Source organism: Acomys russatus, chromosome 23, assembly GCF_903995435.1.
Source record: "Acomys russatus chromosome 23, mAcoRus1.1, whole genome shotgun sequence".
NCBI lineage: Eukaryota > Metazoa > Chordata > Mammalia > Rodentia > Muridae > Acomys > Acomys russatus.
In genome coordinates, this window is record NC_067159.1 from 17,024,003 (window position 1) to 17,046,367 (window position 22,365).

The following is a 22,365-nucleotide window of genomic DNA, read 5'->3' on the forward strand; positions in this document are numbered from 1 at the left end:
GAGTCCCTGCATGTCTTTTGAAATTTTAAGTTCCTTCGATCTATAAATTTCACCTCTGAATGCTCTGAGGACATTGAGTGCCTCACGTACCCTCTCTGTGCTCTCTCTGAGCTAATGTTTTCATTTCTGAAACCAGTCCCTTCTTCATAAAATATCAGAAATGATGGCTGGCCTGCCATTTCTCTTATGCGCTTCATAATTACTCTCCTCAATGCCAGTTCTTTTGAGAGTCCCCAACCAGGACTCGCTCTTCTATAACAGGGCTTCTTTTACAATCTTGCACATGCAGAGTTCCATCTCTCTGTGCTGCTCAAGTGCTTGTACAAAACAGCCTAAAATATTCTGTTTAAAAAAAAATGGTGCTAGGGATTACACCATACTCTATTGAGCTCTAACCACAGCTGTAAAGTGATTGTCATGTAAATTAGATTTTTGACATATGCTCAGTACTTAGCAATGCATATGAATCTATTCTTTTTTATGTATTGTTTTCAATGTTTCTCTAGGCTTTGAGGGATGCTTATGCAATGTTGCAATTATGCACATCACAAGACAACTTGAGTAAGGATGTTCTTTCCTTCTGTTACATAGATTCCTTGGCAGCAGGCACCTTTTTCTGCAGAGCCATCTTCCTGCCTTCCCCCCCCCCCCCCCCGAGGATTTTTTCCTTTTTAATATTTTATTTTTTTATAATTTATTCAGGTAACATCTCACTTGTATACCCTGTTCCCTCACCCCTTCCTCTTTTACCCTATTCCCCTCTCCTAAACTTCTGACAGAAGGGGACCTCCTCCCCCACCATATGACCACAGTCTATCAGCTCTCATCCAGGTAGCCTGCTTTTTGCCCTTCCTCTGAATGCCACCTGGCCTCCCCATCAAGGGGAAGTGTTCATATTGTGGGCACCAGAGTCCATCTCAGAGGCAGTCCCCACTTTCCCCACAACCATAAAGAATGAGCTGTCCATTGCTAGATCTGAACATGGGGTCTAGGTTTACAGCATGCATTGTTTTTGAGGATTTTTTTAGGGAAAGTCATACTCCGTATGCCCACAATGGCCAAGAATTTACTATGTACCTGAGAGTACCAAAAATTCACAGCAACCCTCTTGCCTTGGCATCCTGAGTATGCAGATTAAAGGTGTGGGCTATATGCCACGCTTATTTAGTGTCCTTTAAAAATGATTTAGCATTTAGATGCAACTTCATTTGTAAAAAAAAAAAAATACAGATTTTGTGTGTTTTGTTTTATCTCTGTTGTTCTTGAGTGACGTGTCCAGGGAGATGTTTAGCTATTTTAAGATCTGTGTCTATTTTAGAGTCTGTGTTTACTGATAACCTGTCAATTCTTAGTGCAGATGGCAGATCTTTCTGCAAATGACACCAACCAAAACCACACACTTTAAACTCAGTTTACTGTGAGAACACACACACAAAAAAAAACCTTGTTATCATATATTTTACTTACGTTTCCATACACAGTGAAAGTGAGTGATAACTGAGTACTTTGTTATAAAGCAAAATATCTGAACTTTGTTTCTTCATGGTTGTTTCCACTTCTGGAACAACAACAAAAAAGATTCATGTTTTATTATTGCATACTAGATTTCCAGATAAGTGAAAACACATTAGGGAATATGATGCTAAAATACATTTATTAATGCACCCATAGAAGGGCTGAGAAACACCGATGTAATTACAAAGTAATGTGACTTACATTAGCCAGGTAGATGTAAGAAATACAAAATAAGGATAAGTATTTCTCTATAGAATCATGGGGAAAATAAATATTGAGTGTGCTATTAAAGGAATGTAGGGTAAGTTTCATATTATATGTTTTTAGACTTAGCACATGTGAATCAAAAACACTCCTAATAAATATGATCATTTTCAAGTGTCCAAACAAACCCTACTGAAAGAAAGAAAAGACTCTCATAGTCTCCCCTCAGTTGGCATAAGGCTATAAGTTGTAGAAATCTACAGGGAATGTATAAACCTGAAGTTGAATTTTCTTGGGTCAGCAGTCTACTAGTATTCTGTGAGAAACAAGCAATCAATCTCTAAGGGCAATGAGATACCAGGAGCATGGGATCCAGGAATGACTTACATTGAGATGGGAAGAAATGAATAAGAAGTGGAGAGCCAGGCAAAGAGTATTCTATGTTTCGCTGTGAAGTTCAGATCCTGGAATCATGAGGGAGGGAACTATGGAGTTTTTTGTACTTAATTTGAAACTGGGTAATTTCACACATGCCATTCTCAATGATGCCAGTTGGGGAGCTTAACACCAGCAGGCACTGCCAAGGGTTGTAGCTGCAGCCTTGCTCAGGGATCATCATGAGGGGCAAACACGAGCAGGATGGTGATGAATTATAGGACATGGTGAAAGTAATAAACAGCATCCCTGGAGCTGCTGATGTCTCTGAGGCCTTTTAATTTTTCAGGTGCAAAGAGATGGTGAGGCAATTGTTTTTATATTACCAAGAAATATTTTCATAATTATCCTTGAACTACATTCTACTTATTAGGAATATTTATCTAAAAATAAGATTAAGGTGTTAAAAGCTGTAACAGCTAGTAAATTTGAATGTTAATCCACTTCAGACAGTACACTAAACATTTATTTCAGCTGCCCAATTATCCCATAATAACTCAAAGGATAACTATAAAGCATGTGGTTCATTCCTATGGGAACCATAAGGTATCTGAGAAATTTGTAGATTACAGAACTTGCTTAAAATCTTAATAATTGTAGATAGTGAAGCAGAATTCTCATCCATGTTTGAATAAAAATTGAATATATAGAGTCACAATGTCATTGTGGATACATAACCATGATTCTCCTGGATTTCAGTAAGCAGCTCTGCAGAGTATAAAAGCATCTGGGTAAGGATGTTCCAGTGTAGATTTACTTTACAGAAATGCAGTATCTCTGTTAAAAAAGGTAACAATCCTTCAGGAACATTGTCCATGTGAAGAATAACCATGACAGTAAGAGCATAGCATACTTGTAATGTTTAGGTAGCAGTTGCATTTAACTTAGTAATAAGATTATCAATATTGGAAAGCCTTCAGTTCTAGGATAGTATGGCTATTTACAAAAATAAAGTATCTCTGAATAAGATGAATCAGAGGGTCAACATTTTTACATGACTTTGGTCCATGTTTATAAATTTATTTACTGCCTAGTTACTCAGAACTAAGGTAGGTTTTGTGTATGAAATGACCATAAAAAGCCTCTTTGATGTGAATATTCCTAAGGGCATAAAAGGAGTTCTGTCTGAATACATCAGCTTGATGCTGTCTCCACCTGATATTATGGCAGAATAGCAAATCAGTACTGTCTATGCCAGCAATGAGATAAAGATTGATATGATTATTGGTTTTGTTATTTATATTGTGTTTATTTTGAGAGAAGCATGGAAGAATGGCAAAGTAGAAGGATCCAGAGGGTCTTAGAAACCTACAAGAAGAACATTATGATAGACAGATTTGGGCCCAGGGGTCCTGCTCAAACTATGGCACCAGCCAAGGGCAATACAGGAGGTAAACTTCAAACCCCTACCCAGATCTAGCCAATGGACAGGACATTCTCCACAGTTGAGTGGAGAGTGGGGTATGACTTTCACATGTACTCTGGTGCCTCATATTTGACCACATCCCCTGGATAGGGAGGCAGGTGACACTTAGAGGAAGGATAACAGGCTACCAAGAAGGGACTTGATACCCTATTATCATATACAGGAGGAGGAAGTCCCCCTCAGTCACAGTCATAGGGGAGGGGAGTAAGGGAAAAATGAGAGGGAGGGAGGGAGGAATGGGAGGAATCAAGGGATGGGGTAACCATTGAGATGTAATATGAATAAATTAATAAAATAAAATTTAAAAAATTAAAATTTGATCATATAAACTTAACATATTATCTATATTATTTCATGTTGACTTTATTCTGGTACATGTTGTTAAACTACCTATTGCATATTATATTTTAAATCACTCAGAAAAATTTGAACTTAAGCCAAACTTTATTACTAAACCATAGTAATAGTAAAATGAAAAATACTTTCATAAATTTGAGTAATTAAGTGATCATTGCATATTGCATTACAGATATCATATAACTTACAAAAATGGTCCAAATGCATTTACTAGCTCAATATAAAAATATGGATGTTTACTTGCATAGTTAGCTACATTTGTTAAGTGCTCTTAAATATTCTTAATTTTCCATCTTAATTTATAGCTAATTTAATTAACAGATATTACATTGAAAATTACATTCTGTATATACCACAGTATCATAGCAATTAACAAACTACTTATCATTTTATGCAAGCAAGCATTTAAATTAGATACAAGTATCTATAAATTATAATGTGTGCAGGGTGTATTTTATACTGTTTTATTTTCTATTTATTCAACATATAAATTATAGTATTTAAAAGACTTACTCTGGTGCCTCACATTTGACCATGTCCCCTGGAGGGGGAGACCTGGTGGCACTCAGAGGAGGGACAGCAAGTTGCCAAGAAGAGACTTGATACCCTATGAGCATATACAGGGGGAGGTAAACCCCTTCCGGAACAGTCATAGGGGAGGAGAATAATGGGAAAATGGGAGGGAGGGAAGAATGAGAGGATACAAGGGATGGGATAAGCATTGAGATGTAACAAGAATAAATTAATAAAAAAAATTTAAAAAAGATATTGAAAGTATCTTATTTTGGTAAAATACAACACAGATATATATTTAAAGAAATTTTATCCAACTTAAAGACATCATAAAATTGTGTTTTGTCTAAAAATATTTTATTTGCTGAGATGGAGTCATTGTCTTACTCCTAGAGAGATGACACAGTAGGTTAGTGCCACTGAGGCCTTGGTACATGGTCTTCGGTAGGTTCTGTTCCCAGCAGCCCCATGGAAGCTCATAGCTACTTGTAATTCTAGTTCCGGGGAATATGATACTATGCTCTTTTCTCCATATGCACAAGATATGCACACGATACATATATGCACATGCAGATAAAAATATCACACACATAGAAGTTATTTTTTATTTCAAGTGTAATAATTTAATTGTAGCTGATCAGTAGTAACATTTCCTTTTTTTAAATATATACATTTATTTCTAAAGAATGAAGAATTGCAATTACTTACTAACCAAAAATTATGTGTCCATAAACATTTTGAAAAACAAAATAAAGAAACAACTTTCTAGAGAGAACATAGACTTTTAGTTTTCTGTACTTTAGATATTCAAAACAAATGGTCACTAGAACTATGCATATTGATCAGTCCCTCAGCCAATGAGACTGGTTGCTTGTTCTCTTGCGCACTCTGGGAAGGCAAACAGGTCCATTCCACTGACTGTCACACCAATCATTAGATTAAGTTTCTCTTTGAGAAAAATGAATATTTGATAGAATAGAAATGTTATATTCTTCTTGAACGTGTTAATGGAAACTTCTTTATTCTCCCTTTAAATTCTATCAAATACAGATAAATAGCTTATATTTTCTCTTTTTTCATTTTCTTTTTAAAAAATATTTTATTAATTTATTCATATTACATCTCAATTGTGAGCCCATTCCTTGTAAAATAGATAATTTTATGTTGCATAAATTCTGCTCGCAATCTTTAAACTTGTCACTGTGAGTCAGTGTGGGCATTATGTGCCCTGAATTTAAGACCCTGCATCTATAGTGTCAAACAGTCATTATTTTACTAGTGCTAGAATAAACATTGGAGATTTTATAGTAAGAGCTTCTTACATGATGCAATCTGCATTAACAGAAAACACTTCTGAATAATCTACCTGAAGGTTTTAGTGTGCTTTCTGAACTAATACTCTCTGATGTTCTATAGACATTTCATACTTGAAAATATAGAAAAATAGAAAATAACCTCTAGCTCAATCCATTTATCCACAAATTTCGGGAATTCCTTGTTTTTAATAGCTGAGTAGTATTCCATAGTGTATATGTACCACAGTTTCTTTATCCACTCTTCTACTGAGGGACACTTAGGCTGTTTCCATGTTCTGGCTATTATGAATAAGGCTGCTATGAACATGGTTGAGCAAATTTTCTTGTTGTATGCTGGAGCATCTTCTGGGTATATTCCAAGGAGTGGAATAGCTGGGTCTTGAGGAAGCCCTATTCCCATTTTTCTGAGATAGCACCAGATAGATTTCCAAAGTGGCTGTACTAGTTTGCATTCCCACCAGCAATGAAGGAGTGTTCCTCTCTCCCCACATCCTCGCCAGCATGTGGTGTTGCTTGAGTTTTTGATCTTAGCCATTCTGATGGGTGTAAGATGGATCTCAGAGTTGTTTTGATTTGCATTTCCCTGATGACTAAGGAGGTTGAGCATTTCTTTAAGTGTTTCTCAGCCATTTGATACTCCTCTGTTGAGAATTCTCTGTTAAGTTCCAAGCACCATTTCTCAATTGGGTTATTTGGTTTGGTGGTTTTTAATTTCTTGAGTTCTTTATATATTTTGGATATTAGACCTTTGTCAGATGTAGGGTTGGTGAAGATTTTTTCCCAGTCTGTAGGCTGTTGCTTTGTTCTCTTGACAGTGTCTCCCATACTAGCCCAAGGGGCATGTCCCACGAAAGCCTTCACTTACCAGGAAACTGGGACAGAGGGGAAGGCATCCTATTGGGACTCTAAATGAGAGACTCACGGGAGAATAGCAAAATAAAAGGATACAGAGGGTCCTAGAAATCTACAAGTAGAACATTATGATAGGCAGATTTGGGCCCAGGGGTCCCGCTCAAACTAAGGCACCAGCCAAGGACAATACAGGAGGTAAACTTTAAACCCCTTCCCAGATCTAGCCAATGGTCAGAATATTCTCCACAGTTGAGTGGAGAGTGGGATATGACTTTCTCACGTACTATGGTGCCCTACATTTGACCATGTCCCCTGGAGGGGGAGACCTGGTAGCACTCAGAGGAAGGACAGCAGGTAGCCAAGAAGAGACTTGATACTCTATGAGAATATATAGGGGGAGGTAATCCCCCTCAGGAACAGTCATAGGGGAGGGGAATAATGGGAAAATGGGGGGGGGGGAGAAATGGGAGGATACAAGGGATGGGATAAACATTGAGATGTAACAAGAATAAATTAATAAAAAAAAGAAAATAACCTCTAAAATACTGTAAGAAAAAAAGGAAGGTCGGGGGTGTCTATAAGCACAGCTTAGACTTTACGTTTGACATGTGTTAATATGTATTTTTTTCCTGATACAAAGAATAAACAAACATGGATGTATTGGAGTGCAGTGACTTTTGAAGCGAGTATAAAGGGTCAAAGTACAGTGTTTTCTCCCCCAAGAGTCTCTAAGTGAGTTCTGTGCTAAAGAACCCGGGGTGGGGGCGGAGGAATGGGAGGATACAAGGGATGGGATAAACATTGAGATGTAACAAGAATAAATTAATATAAAAAAAATAAATTCTTTAACTTGGAAAAAAAATCCCCAAGGTTGTTCCTTCCAGAGACACTACTGGCTGAGGACTCAGCCAGCCAGAGAGGAGTCAGGGACAGAGTAAGAGAAACAGAGAAATGAGAAATAGCATAGGAAATTTGTGATCTTGAAGCCTGGGAAAATAAAAGTGACTTCCACTAAAAATAAAAGAAATGACAGAAAGATAGGTCAACTCTGTGAGCGCTCAGAGAAAAAAAAAAACAGAAACCAAGAGTTCTGAGAAATCAAACTCATGAGATGATACTAAATGGGGTGGGTTGTTAGAGGTTTGACAGCTAGAAACAGAAAAGCAGAGCATTGTGGGAAAAAAAAATTTTATAGACAATCTTCTGAAAGGTGTGGACATTAAGGATCCAGGAATAAGAATGCCATCTAGTGGGCGACAAAATGTTCATCTTTAATAAGATACATTGACGTTGAGATCAAGGATGACCATAAGTCTCTAGGTAGAATAGGTGGGTTCACAGGACTTCATCTTTACCACAGCCCCTCCACAACAGCAAGCACATATTCCAAAAGAGAACCTTGTGCTTAGCAAATGGTCCATCGAAAGTGAGAAAGAAAGCATAGGAATATTGGGTGTGAAAGACCATTCAAGGTTATGATCTAATCAGAAGATGAATAAAACCAATGAGATGAGATGCCATAATGAAATCAGCAATTGAGCACAAGTAAAGAATTTCATAATACAATTCTAGGCTTGTTTGGTGGAAGCTTACATTGAGGCAGTTGAGTTATAGACACAGGAAAAAAGGAAATCATGGACTGTGTTATATAGGCAAACTGGCAAAATGCATCTGTAGCTTGAGTCAGGAAGTAGAGTCAGGTGCATTAACATTGTGTAAAAACCACACTGGCTTCCCTGACCCAGGTGTCATTAAGCATAGAGTTGTTTAGTTTCCATGTATGTGTACACTTTTTGTTATTTCTGTTGTTGTTGAAGTGCAGCCTAAGACCATGGTGATCTGATAGGATACAAGGTATTATGTCAATCCTCTTATATCTGTTGAGGCTTGCTTTGTGACCTACTATGTGATCAATTTTGGAGAAGGTTCCATGGGGTGCAGAGAGTGGAGAGTGAGGTCTGACTTTCACATGAACTCTGGTGCCCCATATTTGACCACGTCCCCTGGATGGGGAGGCCTAGTGGCACTCAGAGGAAGGATAGCAGGTTACCAAGAAGAGACTTGATACCCTATGAGAATATACAGGGGGAGGAGGTCCCCCTCAGTCACAGCCATAGGGGAGGGGAGTAAGGGGAAAATGGGAGGGAGGGAGGAATGGGAGGATACAAGGGATGGGATAACCATTAAGATGTAATATGAATAAATTAATAAAATTAAAAAAAATAGAACCACACTGGCTACAACAAGCTCTCGTAGTACACCCTGCTTCTTTTTACTTAAGTATAAAAATTAATGATTTGAAAAGCAAGACTTTAACTGTGTAAATTTACCTAGATGAGCATCATTTTCCAGTTATCCAGCTGTGGATTTGCTGATTCAGCATGCTGGATCAGGCAAAAGGAAGAGAAGGCTGACTCTGAAACTGAGTCTAAGTCAGAATGACAACCAACAGCAACACTGGTGGCCTCTAAATTGTGCTTTTCAAGTCTCAGTCCCTCCTAGAGCAATTGCTCAGACGTCAATTCTATAAGACGCTCAACTGTGCAGACATCAATAGCTGGGTGGGAAATCCTGCTGTAGTGAATACTTAACGAGACACAAAAATTACCATGTATCTTCAGTCATTGTGCATAGTGACGAGAATATTTTAATCAGCTGAATCATGGGAAACATATTATCATAAGTGAAAGCAGCTGGACTTCTCATTAACAGCCAGCCTTTGCTCAGAAAGAACAGAAATGTTTCCTCTGTGTCAAAGTTTTAATTATCTATCTAGGGTGACAGTGGTGTATTTAGATTGTAGTGATTGTCATTTAACCCTGCAAAAAGTAAATGAATATTGCCATGTTCAGGAGTGAACTTGCATACTTACCTGTACCAAGCTAATTAGATAAATCTCAGGTGTGTAGAAAAATTTGTTCTATTCTGAGCATTGCATTAGTGACCAATGGTTGTGGGTCTGACAAAACCCAAGATGTGTGAGACCCTTAAAGCATCTAATCAGAAAGACAATCAACTGTGCATGTTCTTCACAGGAACAGGTACTTTTTTAGAGATCTTGATACCTAAAAGATGATTATCTTACAAAAAGAAGTATCACTCTTGGGTGGTCTACCAGAAAGCAGAGTTAGGGCAGCAAATGAAGGAGGATAAATTCAACAAGGCCAGGGTTATGAATGTAAATGTCCAATATCTAAGCATCTGGTTGCATAGTATTGAGGTTTGCTACCATGGAAAGTATTCAAGTTGAAAATTAATGTATCGGAGATGTCACAAAGAGAATTCAATATCAAATGAAGTATTTCCTAGATAGCCTTTCAGCCACAGCCTGATAAAAATGTCCCCTCATCAAGAACAGCGGCTGGGTTCTATAATCTGTCTGTATGCCCTTTTGGGTAGAGGGGTATCCAGACATTTGGTTGTAGGTAAAAATCCAGAATTTGAAAAAGGCACAATCACATGTTACACTTCAAGTTTCTAAACTGGAACGTTTCTGGTGAAATGCAGCCAGGGAATTTCTATTATCAAAACCACTGAAAGTAGTGAACAGTAGTGAAACCACTGTCCTTCACTTACCAGGAAACTGGGACAGAGGGGAAGGCATCCTATTGGGACTCTAAATGAGAGACGCATGGGAGAACAGCAAAATAAAAGGATCCAGAGGGTCCTAGAAATCTACAAGTAGAACAATATGATAGGCAGATTTGGGCCCAGGGGTCCCGCTCAAACAGGGTTTCTAAGGCCCATCCTTTCACTTGTTGGTTAGGCATTAGAAATTTTACTTTGAACTATGCTAAGACTAAGCACTGCTCCTCAGCAATATATATATATATATATATATATATATATATATATATATATACATAAATGATTTTTAGTGAAAGGACAGCTAGGTAATCAAAATCAAAACTTGCCTATGAGATAGGCATGGTGCTCGGCACATGGTATACGTCACCCCATTTCATCTGTACAATCAGCCTATGAGGTTGACCTTTACATACTGTTTTTGTTACTTTATCAGAGGACTGAGAACAGAGGTACTTTGTTCTCTACAATCACAGATCATTAGAAACATTGCCTTTTGAAACCAGTTCAGTGAAAATGGAATAGCCCACTTCTGCCTGGAGGATTTCAGTCACATTGACACCAAGAAGCAGCCTTAATTTTCAATCCAGGTGCAAACCTTCAGATAAGGGTTTTTCAGACACAGTATTCAACATTTATCTTAACTTTGTAGTTGCCAAGGAAACAGAATCCAGAGTCTACTTGGCAACTGAGACCTGATATTAAATGCTTCGCATAGAGCTTTGCTCATTTTGAACACTATCAAGATTTTGCTTTAACTATTGTCTAAACACATCCTCCCCCATGCCGTATTTCCAACTGTGTTTCTCCTTTTGTTTGGGAATATACTGTGGGAAACGGGTTCCTCTGATGTGAACTATTATCTAATTTAATAAGTTCATAGCACTTAACTTACTTCATATGTCTTTCTCTTAATTTCTACCCAAGCACAGACACAGCTGTTCATTCTTGAACTTCAGTAATCTTTGAATGTTTACTTTATTATTTCTAACTGACTTTTGTCTAGCAACCTTACCTGGCATCATTCCTTTAATTAGTCAGTTTTGTGTTGTAATGATTATGTGTATAGTCTCATTACATAAATACACACACACACACACACACACACACACACACACACACACAGGGCAAAAATCTGGTAATGTACAAGAGAGCAAGTACAGGGAATACTTGGTAGAACAGACTTATTCACATCATGATTCAGGAGGCATTAAGGATATAAGATGGACTAGGTCCTCATAGGGTAGTCCTCTTCCAGGACATACTATGCAAGCTTTTAGCACTAATCAATATAAAGTGTGCAAGAGAGGAGCATCATGTAATATTAGAGGCCAGCTATCTTTAGATGTAGGAAGCATCAAAGAAGACACATTGTCTCAAGAAAATGGCAAGTAAAGGCAGACACTTAAAGTTGTTCTCATCCCTACACTAGTACTGTAGTGCATACTTTCACAGATGCTCACACATATACACATCGCTAAAACAAAAATAGAATATATTAACTTTATGATGTTCAGCAGAGTAAGTCGATGACCCAAAATAAGACTTTCAATGTTTAATGTGTTGATACCCTTAAAAGAAGTTGAAATATACTTATACAAATGCTTTTCTGTCAATAAGAAAAAATACAATTAAGCTGTATAATATGAAGATTAAAAAGTAGTAAGAATAAGATATAAGAAATGAGAGCAACTTTTATAATGACAGGCAACTTTTGTCAAAACTTTCTCCTACTTACTCATTGTTCAATTTACTTCTCTATGTCACCAGCACGGTCTCAGTTGAATATTCACAAAGGGGACTTGATTTTAAGTCATGTAATTTTGACGTCCAAAGATAAAGTCAAAAGCAAGCTCACGTGGTTGCATATGTATGGTGTCATAATAACCTGGTCTTGACTATGTTGATGAACTTTTGCAAACTATACAACGCTCATAATACTTTCAAGACATCTGTCTGATTTACTCCAAGACCAAGTCTTCAGACTTTCATATTTAAATGTGTTTATCTACCCAGAGTCTTCAAAGCACAACAGAACCTTGACTATGCATATTGATGTAGGGACAATAATGACAGACACTAGAGCTGGAGCCAATGAACAAAACTAACCCAGAGGAGCTTTTGCTATTTATGCAAATTTGATAAATGCAGCTACAAATGTAATTCTCTTTCTTATTTTGATGTTTGGGGCTGTTTACTGACATCAGACATTTAGTTCCTACTAAACACACATTTCAAATCTCCATGAGGGGAGATAAGCTTTACGAAACAACTTGTAACAACTTTTCAGAAAATTGCACACTTGAAGATCCAATTTTGTTCTTTCACGCTTGCCCCGAAACAGTCCTCTTTCTGATCACCAGGCAATTTCTTAAACTCTGAGATTTCTCTTCCTAAACAAAAAATTTTTGGGGAAATGCTTTTGGCAATAATTTAACACTTCAGTCTGCCCTGTTAAGTTGGGTGAATTAGAAAAAATTTGAAATTAGAATCCAACGAAAATGAGGCAGCAATTATTCTCTTACAGGAGAGCCAGAGTCTCTCTGGTAAAAGCTTTCCTCTGTCTTATTCAAAAAGATGAACTCATGACAAGAAGACATGTTGATTCTAATATGTTTTGTGTTCAGATGAGAGCATGGATAGAAGTGAACTGCAGTGTTTTTCTCCAATGATTCTAATTATTTTCAAAAGGAAAAATTTTAACCTAGCACAGGTTATAATATTTTTATTATGTTTGTTCACATTGATAAGATATATTTCCACACATATGTCCCCTAAAATGCAACTTCATGTTCAAATTCTGCTTTGCATTTCTTTGCTGTGTGTGCTTAGTTAAAGTGATTGCATCTCAGTGAGTCGTTAATTATTGATAATTCAGTTGTATTAGCAGTCACCCTCCATAGGGCTTGCATGTTCATAGAATAATGCCCTGAAGGAGCAAATTGGAAGCTCCTAAAACAGTGGATCTCAACCTGTGGGTTCCAACCTGCTTGGAGGTCAAAAGACCTTCACAGGGGTTGCATAACAGATATCTTGGATATCATATATTTACATGTGGTTCATGAAAAACTAGTTATGAAGTATCACACAAACCAATTTTATGATTGGGGATCATGACAACATGAGGAATTGTATTGAAGGGTAGCAGCCTTAGGAAGGTAGAGAAACACTGCCCTAAAGGAAAGCTTGGGAAATAGGTGTATTTCCTGTAGTTTCTGGAATAATATCCTGAAGCACAAACCATATTAGAAATATGAATATTTTGCATATCAAAAGTTAAATCTTTACACCAGCCATTTTCAATAAGCTTAATGGTCCTTTCATCCATGTATATATTTTTCCAATACTTTTCCTTTCCCCATGATAAGCTAGAGAAAGAACTTAGAGTTTTCCCAGGAATGCCCATGAAGAAAACTTGATTGATAGCTTATTATGTTTCATGCACAGTGGTGAGCGCTTTTTATGCAACCGTATATTTTACCCTCACAAACACCAAAGAGGTTGGCGGCCCCCTGATCTCTCAAGCTACACATGAGGAAACTGTGGCTGTAGAGGTTTAACAGTGGGAGTATGAAGTAAAGGTTTTGAATGCACCACATTGTTATGGAAGGCACTTAATTCAGCTTAGTGTCCTTATCTCCCAGATGACAAAGTTAAGACACAGAGCAAGCCAGTGACAACTACTGTCATTCTGTCATACCACTGTGCCTTCCTTTTCCTTCCAGCATAATTCTGGGTTTATATTTTCCCCCACATCTTCAATTTTGTGTACAACATCATAATATTTTTTTAAAAAAGAAGTTCAGAATACATTCGTCCCTCACACACCCATTTCCTTTTCCTTTGAAGTAGCAGCAGCAGCTGCCAGAGGAGGATCCCATGGTCTTGTAGAGCATCAGTCAGCTTTGGAGAGGAAAGCAAAGATGAGAAGACAGAAATCCATTCTCCAAAGCATATCACTAATATTTTCCATCTAAATTCATCCCTTCGTTACTGAATGGTTTTAAAACAATACTGAAACATCAAGGCAGGAAAAGCAATGCGTGACCTTCCACAAACAAAATATTGCCTCTGACTGGTTTTCAAAGCTTTGCTTTCCAAGAGCAAATTGTGGTCTCTCATTGGTTGCTAAGGATGATTCCCAGGAGCAAAGTGTTGCCTCTGGTTGTCAAGGGCCAATGTGAATGGGACCTTGATAATTAAGCACTTACATTTCCATTTCCAATCTATTATTCTACTTTTTCTTAAATAATTTTAGTGTGCATGTTTAAGATATATTATAATGTAATAGACATAAGGATGATAAACTTTTTAAAAAAATAATGACAATTTCCATGACCTAGAGTCTCTTCCATATTTACTATGATAGAGAGAGTGTGACAGGCCAAAAGCAAGAATTAGAGTAGATTGTTCTTATACTTAGTTATGTCTCTGGGAAGCTTGATGCTTATCAACAGAAAATGGAACAGGAGTTGGGACTAGTACTTTATGGATTGGAACACAATCGCTTGCATTTCACATGTGTAAACTGGAAGAAGAAAAATACAGTACTTGTAACTAATATTTGATTATTGATTATAAACACACACACACACACACACACACACACACACACACACATCAGCAGCAGCAGCATCCATTCAAAAACATATGTAAAGTGAAATACTTAAATATTTTACCCTGGTTTGGTTTTGTAATGATAGACTCTACTGTCAACAAGATCTAAAATGATTTCATTTTAAAACAAACTGTAAATGCATTGATATATTTTCACAGTTAATAATATTTTATGGAGAATGAACTATAAGCCTGACACTGTCTTATACATTGGTAATTCCACAAGCTTTGAAACAAACGTGATGATATCTATGCCTTCATCAAACTTCATTTCCAGAGAAGAAAACAGACAATAAATAAGCAGAACAAATGCATCACACTTAACTAGCCCCACAGAAAATACCAAAAGATTGAAGAAAGCAAACAGATGGAATAAGAAGACCAGCCAAGGGCAATCTAAATCAGGCTTACAAGAACTGAAATGTGAACTAATAGGGAGATTATTTTATAAATAACTTTTCAGTTCAAGTCATTTACAGTGAATTCAGTGGAGATCTATTGAGGTTTCAGACAAATGATACAATCCAACTTATGCTTTAACAGAATTATTTTGATTAGGAAGGTATAAATGCACTAAGTGGTTTTGGTACAAGGTGGATCTTGTAATGTCCCCAATGAGATACCATGATATTTTAGGAAGAATAGTAGAAGTAGGAACTGTAGAAAAGCTTGAAATACCCTATGATCATATAGAGGGTGAAGAGGTCGCCCTCAGTCACAGACATAGGGGAGGGGAATAGGGTGAAAGCAGAAAAGAGGGAGGAAGGGGAGGATGCAAGGGATGGGATAACAATTGAGATGTAATATAAATAAATTAATAAAAGATCTTTTTAAAAAGCTTGAATTCTAGGTAAGTTTAGAAGGTAAAAGCTAGTATATCCGTTAAACATTTAAGGAATACAATCAATGTTTTAAGGCAACTTCATGCATTTACCTAGCATATTCTTGTCACTCTCATTTTCTCTTTTAAATATCCTACTTTTACCAACCACTTCCTCTTCTCCCCAGCAAGGCATCATCCCATGTTCACAAGTTTTTCTTTTGGAGCTCACTGGGTTTAACCAGGGATATATGCATGGGTAGGAATGGAAAAATATCTACTACAGCATTAGTTCACCGCTTACCAAATAATTGGAAAAGATGAGTTCAGCCCACTGGCAACTAACTGAAAAGGAAGGCTCGCAAAAGTGAGTGCATAAGTGTAGCATTGTTGTTTACTTGGGCCAGTATTGTTTTGCTTCTCTAGCTTTGTTTATTCAGGATTGAGGAGCCATATCAGGGGCTCATTTATAACATGCTCAATTAAAGATGCCTATTAAACACTGAAAGTGGAGGTGTCAAGCAGATAATTGGAAATGCAAGTCTGAATTGATAGGAGAGGTCTTTGAGGAAGAAATGAATTTGGGAGTCATTAGCATATAGATGAGGAAGAATCAGCAAAGGCAATATAAAGAGAGGTCAGGAAGTTGGAGCAAAACTAGGGGAGCGTTGTATTCTGGAAGCCAAGTGAAGAAAGCATTGCAAGAAGAAAAAAGTAATATTGATGAAGGTCAAGGCAGTTGAAGCTTGAGAATTGATTGCTCTACTTAGCAATGTAGGGTCACAGGTTTGAAATGGGTAGTATCAGTGACAGAGAAAAATATTAATAATATATCTGTTTAGGAAGACATAAATTGAAGATGATGAATAGAAATATTTCTCTCTAGAAGACACACTAAAAAGATAGAAAAGAAAAGGATTACTGGAGAAAATTAGGCTAAAAATGTGTTTAAGTAATCAGGACACAGCTCAGTGGCAGAGCACTTGTCTAGATTGTAGAGCCAGAAGAAGTTTGTACATAAGCTAAGAGATATAAAATGCTCTGTGTCTACCTTTAGGAATGAACCATTAAGAAAGAAAAGAATTATTGATATTGAAAAAAGGAGGAAAACATCAAAATAGTTGTCTTTTAACAAAATGAAAGGGATGAGATCTTTGGGAGTTACCAAAACAGTTGGTCAGTAACCAGGCATCAACATTGTCCAGGAACTTGTGAGAAATATAAATTCTTTTGCTCTTGATTCAGCTAAGTCAACCTCTGCTGTTGGGGCCTAGGAATCTGAAACCTAACAAGTGCTGAGAACTGATGACGATAATCTGAAGGGAACTGAAGAACTTCATGAATAAGGGGAGGCAAGTCTAATGTAGGAGGACAGAAGATGGAGTGTGTGGAGAAAGATGAAGTAGGTGGGCAGCTGTGGACATGCACCTATGTAGAAATCCTTTTTAGTTGTTATGAGTTCCCAGTTTTGGTAGAATCATGTCATTAAATCTATCTTTTCCACTTGGTACTCTGATATTAGGACTCTATAACCAGGGAACATGACAGCACACAAGAAAGTTGTATTAATTTCTTTACCAACATCAAGTGAAACTCATGACTGTGTGTCCTAAAACCTCAACTCAGATACTCTGCAAAGTTGTGCAATTCTGATTCCTTAAAAGGCACTGTCCATTCATCTGCTGTTTTCAGCAAGTCTCAATGTCGTCATTTCACACCCTGTATAGGGCTATGTACAGGTGCCTGGTGTCTTACAAACAGTGCTAAATGCGTTTTTCCAATCTTTTGAATATCCACTCCACATAGCCATCCTTGATTTTACAGACAGGAATGCGTAGATTCAGAGAGACTGTTGATGTCACCTCTCTAGCAAGGGTCAATTCAAATAAAGACCACCTAAACTGCCTCTCTGTACTGCAGTGAAAGGAGGGCTGCCTCTTAGCCTGATGCCCATAGCCCTGTTTATCGTAATTGTTCTATTTGGTGCTGTTTCTTCTAGTATTTCTGTTTAACTTGCTTATTCCTTGAAGATGCTTCATTATTTCTCTAGAGTCCATTCTAACTTAGCTCTTTCTTTTAAACCAATATGCACATACTTTTAGTATCTGCCTAGGATGTACTGCCCAGAAACCTACATAGACACACACAACACATACACAGTAGTATACAATGGATCCAAAATTAGGAAGTATGTTTTGAGAATTAAAGCAATGATAAACTTTTACACTACAAATTAAATAAAAACTTCCAGTGATAAAGCATGCCAGTGTTATATGATATTGGCTATACATCTTTTCACTTAATATGTAATTTCTTATTAATTATGTATTATATAGTTCTCTCATTAAATTCTCTCTGAAAATAAAGACAGGCTACCACATAAACTAATGAATAAACATTTTAGTCAATAAGTTTCAGTATCCCATGTGTCATAATTCATGGTTCTAGATTTTATAGTTATTGATTCACTATGAGATTATAAAAGAAAATAAGTATATAATCAGTTTGTATCTTCTGTAAAACTATTGGGTTGGAAATTATACTTATTATTTACCTGATGTAGAGGTTACTTTGTTCTTTAACTTTTAATGAAGCACATTCGTAATAAATTGAGTGATTATCCTGAATTAAAGTCTAAATAAAACCCCCTGTAGTTTTAAGATACTCATTTATTGACCATATTTTTAAACTATGCAGTCTTCTCACAAGATACAGGTTTCATGGTCATGATAATTAACTCTTTTTCTGAACTTCAGACATGGACATATCACAGTGCTGTAACTCTGTACCACAGGTGACTCATGTTGGATGTGCGACAAGGAGTTCCATCTTATACCTAAAGATGCGACCCAGTCTCTGACTCTCATCCAGATGAATCAAGTCATTCTCATGCCCACATTCAAACCAACAACTGCTGGTGGCCCTTTTTTCTTCATATTTCACATCTACTGCATCACCAAGGACTGCCATAACTTTGGGAAGTCTTTTTTTTTTTATTTATTAATTTATTCTTGTTACACCTCAATGGTTATCCCATCCCTTGTGTCCTCCCATTCTTCCCTCCCTCCACCTTTCCCCTTATTCCCCTCCCTTATGACTGTTCCTGAGGGGGATTACCTCCCCTGGGCTCAGTCCTTATCAACACCACTGACAGCTTTTTTCCTCCAGAATCTCACCATCGCTCACCTAAACAATGAGAACACAACTCAAGGGACTTTTCCTGTGTCCTATCCTGATTGTTTTCTCTGCAGCCCATGCATGTCTGTCCTGAACCCTAAAGACATCAGTGACACTTTACCACATGAAACTAGTGGCAACACAGCTTTGCATTAAGCCATAGCAATGAGTACCAAATGAAGTTTAGTCATACTTGAGTGGCCCTGAAGCCTTGGATCTGGCAACAGTTAGTGTTTACAGATGCAGTTCTGGCTATTTATTCCATTACCACTAAATCGGTGCTGTAGAAATTCTAAAACCAGGGGGTTTCTTCTCTCAAACACAGACTGCTAACTTCTACACACACCCACCCACCCACCCACACACACACACACACAAATCCCAGCCTCCACGTGGAAACTAGGACTCAACTTTTAAAATGGAAAGAACTATAATAGGTTATGAGAATGCAGAAAACTATTTAGGTGTTTGCAAATTGAAGTTATTTTTATTTCTTACAACTAATAATCATTATAATTTGAGCTTTTCTATTTCATTGTGGCATTTAAACCTCTTGTAATAACAACATATTTTAGATTTTATGCTGTTCATAAACATAGCTGAATCATACACCTGGACTATTGTTCCTTTTCAGTATGCTGGTTCACTTATTTGCATCTCTGAGAAATTAAAAGCAGCATTCCATTTGTGCTCCTTTTCTCATTTTTCCCTTTCTTTGTAATTTACAAAGAAGAGCTCCATTCTTCTCTGGCATTCAATCCTATATTCTCGCAAAGATGTTATTATTTTGTAGACTGATAGTTTATTAATAAATACAATTACTATCTGCCACATTGCTTCATAAATTACCTCATAATTGCATGTATATTAATTTTCAATTATGGATATTAGGCTTTGCTAAAGACACACTCTCCTTTATCAAAACTGGTTGAATTCCAGGTGTATTTTCAAAACATTTAGATTTCTAGAGCTATTTTGTATTTTTGCATTATAACTCTGTAATACTAATGTAAAATTCACATTCCTTCCCTTGACAGCTCTATGCTACATTTTACATAAACTAGTGTGATTAATGCTTATTGATTCCTCATGTAGAACATTTTTAACAACAAAAGGAAATAGTATCTGGTTCTCTGGGTGTGACTTTTAAAGAAGAAAGTCCAAAGAAAATAATTTGTATATATCTTAAGGGGAAATGAATATAGCCTAGAATCAAAGCTCGTAATGCAAAGAACATTTGAAGGCTATTTGGCTCTACCCCACTTCAAAGTTCTCTGAGGACAAAACATAAACACTATAAGTCAGGATATCCTTCAACTTTGTTAAATATTTTTGTTTATCCTGTTAACACTGTTAAGTATGTACACGTACACACACACACACACACACACACACACACACAAATGAAAATCTTAGATACAAACAATAGAATTATCCCAAGAAATAACAATGATGCTTTTCTTTCCTATGACTCAATTTTTCTATTTTTCACCCATATTTCTCTTGATGTATTTTTATTTTAAAATACATACATCAGTAAAAGCAAAACAAAACAATAAAACATTGGCCTTTGATTTGTTCCATTCAGAACCTGAGATTTAGATGTGACCTGTTTGTCATATCTGCAGAAGGAATATAATGAAAGTTTATCTAAGATCTGAATTTTAGAGCTGGAAAAGGCCTCAGTCTGGAACCCACACCATACCTTTAAAGAGAAACACTAAAACCAAGGAAGATTATGTCACCAAGCAGACACGCAACTGGCAAGAAGGAAACAAGAATCAGATCCCCACAGTTCCTGCACCGACACATTCCAGCAGGTCACAGTTTCTGCACCATTCAGTGATTCCTCACAAAGTGAAAATAGAGCTAACCATGTCTGTTGAGGGACTGAGATCCTCCAAAGGCAAAAAGAGCATGTTTGCTCTCGAAGGCAGAACTAGAATCAAGGAATTTGTGACAGAAGTTTCTCTTCAAGGCCAGTTCTTCTGTCTGTTACAGTGTAAGGTGCCTAGAGGCGACATTCTCACAGGCAGTGGCTGTTGGTTTTTGGCTGTGGTTTTAAAGTGATGACACTAATTTTAGATTGCTGCTTGAACAAGTGATCTCCCGTTCTCACTGCGTGATCATCTTGGAAATTAGTCTCAGACTGTTTTCATGCTCTTCCGAAGGCACTCTGGTCTTGCCCAGAGAAATCTGTAGAAATTAAGTTTGGCATTTGGAATGTACACTTTGGCAGATCCCCATTTATAGACTTTTGACTTTGCTATTAACGGTAAAGAGAAACTGATTATACGCAAAACCCAAAGGAGACGGACTCTGTTCCTGGTACCATTACAAATGGGGCTGGAAAAGCTCCCCATCCCCTGCTCTCCAACCTGTGGTCTGTGCTTATAAAAGCCAAGCCCCAGCAAGAATATTTTGTCTCACAAAGTGTGCAGAAGAAAGGAAAAGGAGGACAAGGCACTTGCCAGGAAGGTGGGGGAAGGAAGGAGGTTTCCCGATCTGCCTGGTGATTAGAGCTGGGCTGTTGATCTCTTTTCATGATGTAGATGTGGCTTGCTGCAGTCACGCCTCCCGCTGCCAGCCGGGCTCCGGGTTCCTAATCAGTCACTATGAAAACTCATTAGCTCCACAGCAATGAGTGCTCCACTGCTGAAACTTGGCGCTGTGCTCAGTACCATGGCAATGATTTCAAACTGGATGTCCCAAACTCTCCCATCCCTGGTAGGACTGAACACCACAAGGCTGTCGGCGCCAGATATCTTAGTAAGTTACTGGTGGGTTTAGCTGGCTTGTGTTAAAACGGTGGGCTTGGAAATTTTAAAGCCTGAGAGGCAGCAGCTCTCTTTATTGGTGAACTTCAAAGGTAGAATATCTGTGTGATAACTTTACTCATGGATAATTATGAACACTTTAATGTCACACCAAAAAAAAAAAAGAAAGAAAGAAAGAAAGAAAGAGGGAGAGGAAACTGCTGGGAAATTAGCTATAAAAAGGACGGCTGGTCTATTAAATTCTTAAGAATATGTTTTAACTAAATTAACTTGAGTTCTAAAATGAATCTTTATTATGCTTTGCTTCTATTATATTTCTTGTAATGTCTGAACTTAGTAATTTCCTACAAAATAGGCTATACAGAATATTCTTCCTAATCTGGTTTTACTTCAGCTGACTCTTGTTTTGGAATGCAATGCCTATGGCTGTGTGTAATTAATTCAGTCAGAGAAGCCAACATCTTTTAAGCATAAATGATTTATAAAAACAACCTCAGCAATATAAAGCATGCCAAAAATATTTAAAACAACTAAGGAGTGCAAGTAAACATACCTGATTTAAAAAAAAACTTTGTACTATATTATTTAATATTTTATATAGACCTTTTCCTGGCATAGATCAGTCTTGTAAAGCCTTCACCCATGTAAAGGTAATGAGTCTTAATCTTTCCCTCATTTTAGGAAAGTCTTCTCTGGTATTTTGAAATTAGGTGTGTTAATCCACAATCAAATATAGTAAGATAAGTATAAATTAGAGGTTTTTCAAATGAA

The 22,365-nt window shown here is 37.1% G+C and overlaps 1 protein-coding gene across 2 annotated transcripts in view; it reads left to right on the forward strand.

The window, feature by feature from the left end:
• Nucleotides 1-22,365, forward strand: part of Olfm3 (olfactomedin 3) — a 215,308-nt gene that overhangs the window by 148,686 nt on the left and 44,257 nt on the right. The window contains exon 1 of one of the 2 annotated variants that reach the window (XM_051165540.1): nucleotides 21,388-21,586. The exons of the other annotated variant lie outside the window; for it this stretch is intronic. Coding sequence (XP_051021497.1) covers nucleotides 21,458-21,586 — 129 coding nt within the window. The 5' untranslated portion in view covers nucleotides 21,388-21,457. Of the gene's footprint in view, nucleotides 1-21,387; nucleotides 21,587-22,365 lie in introns of those variants that run through there. 2 annotated transcript variants of the gene reach the window in all.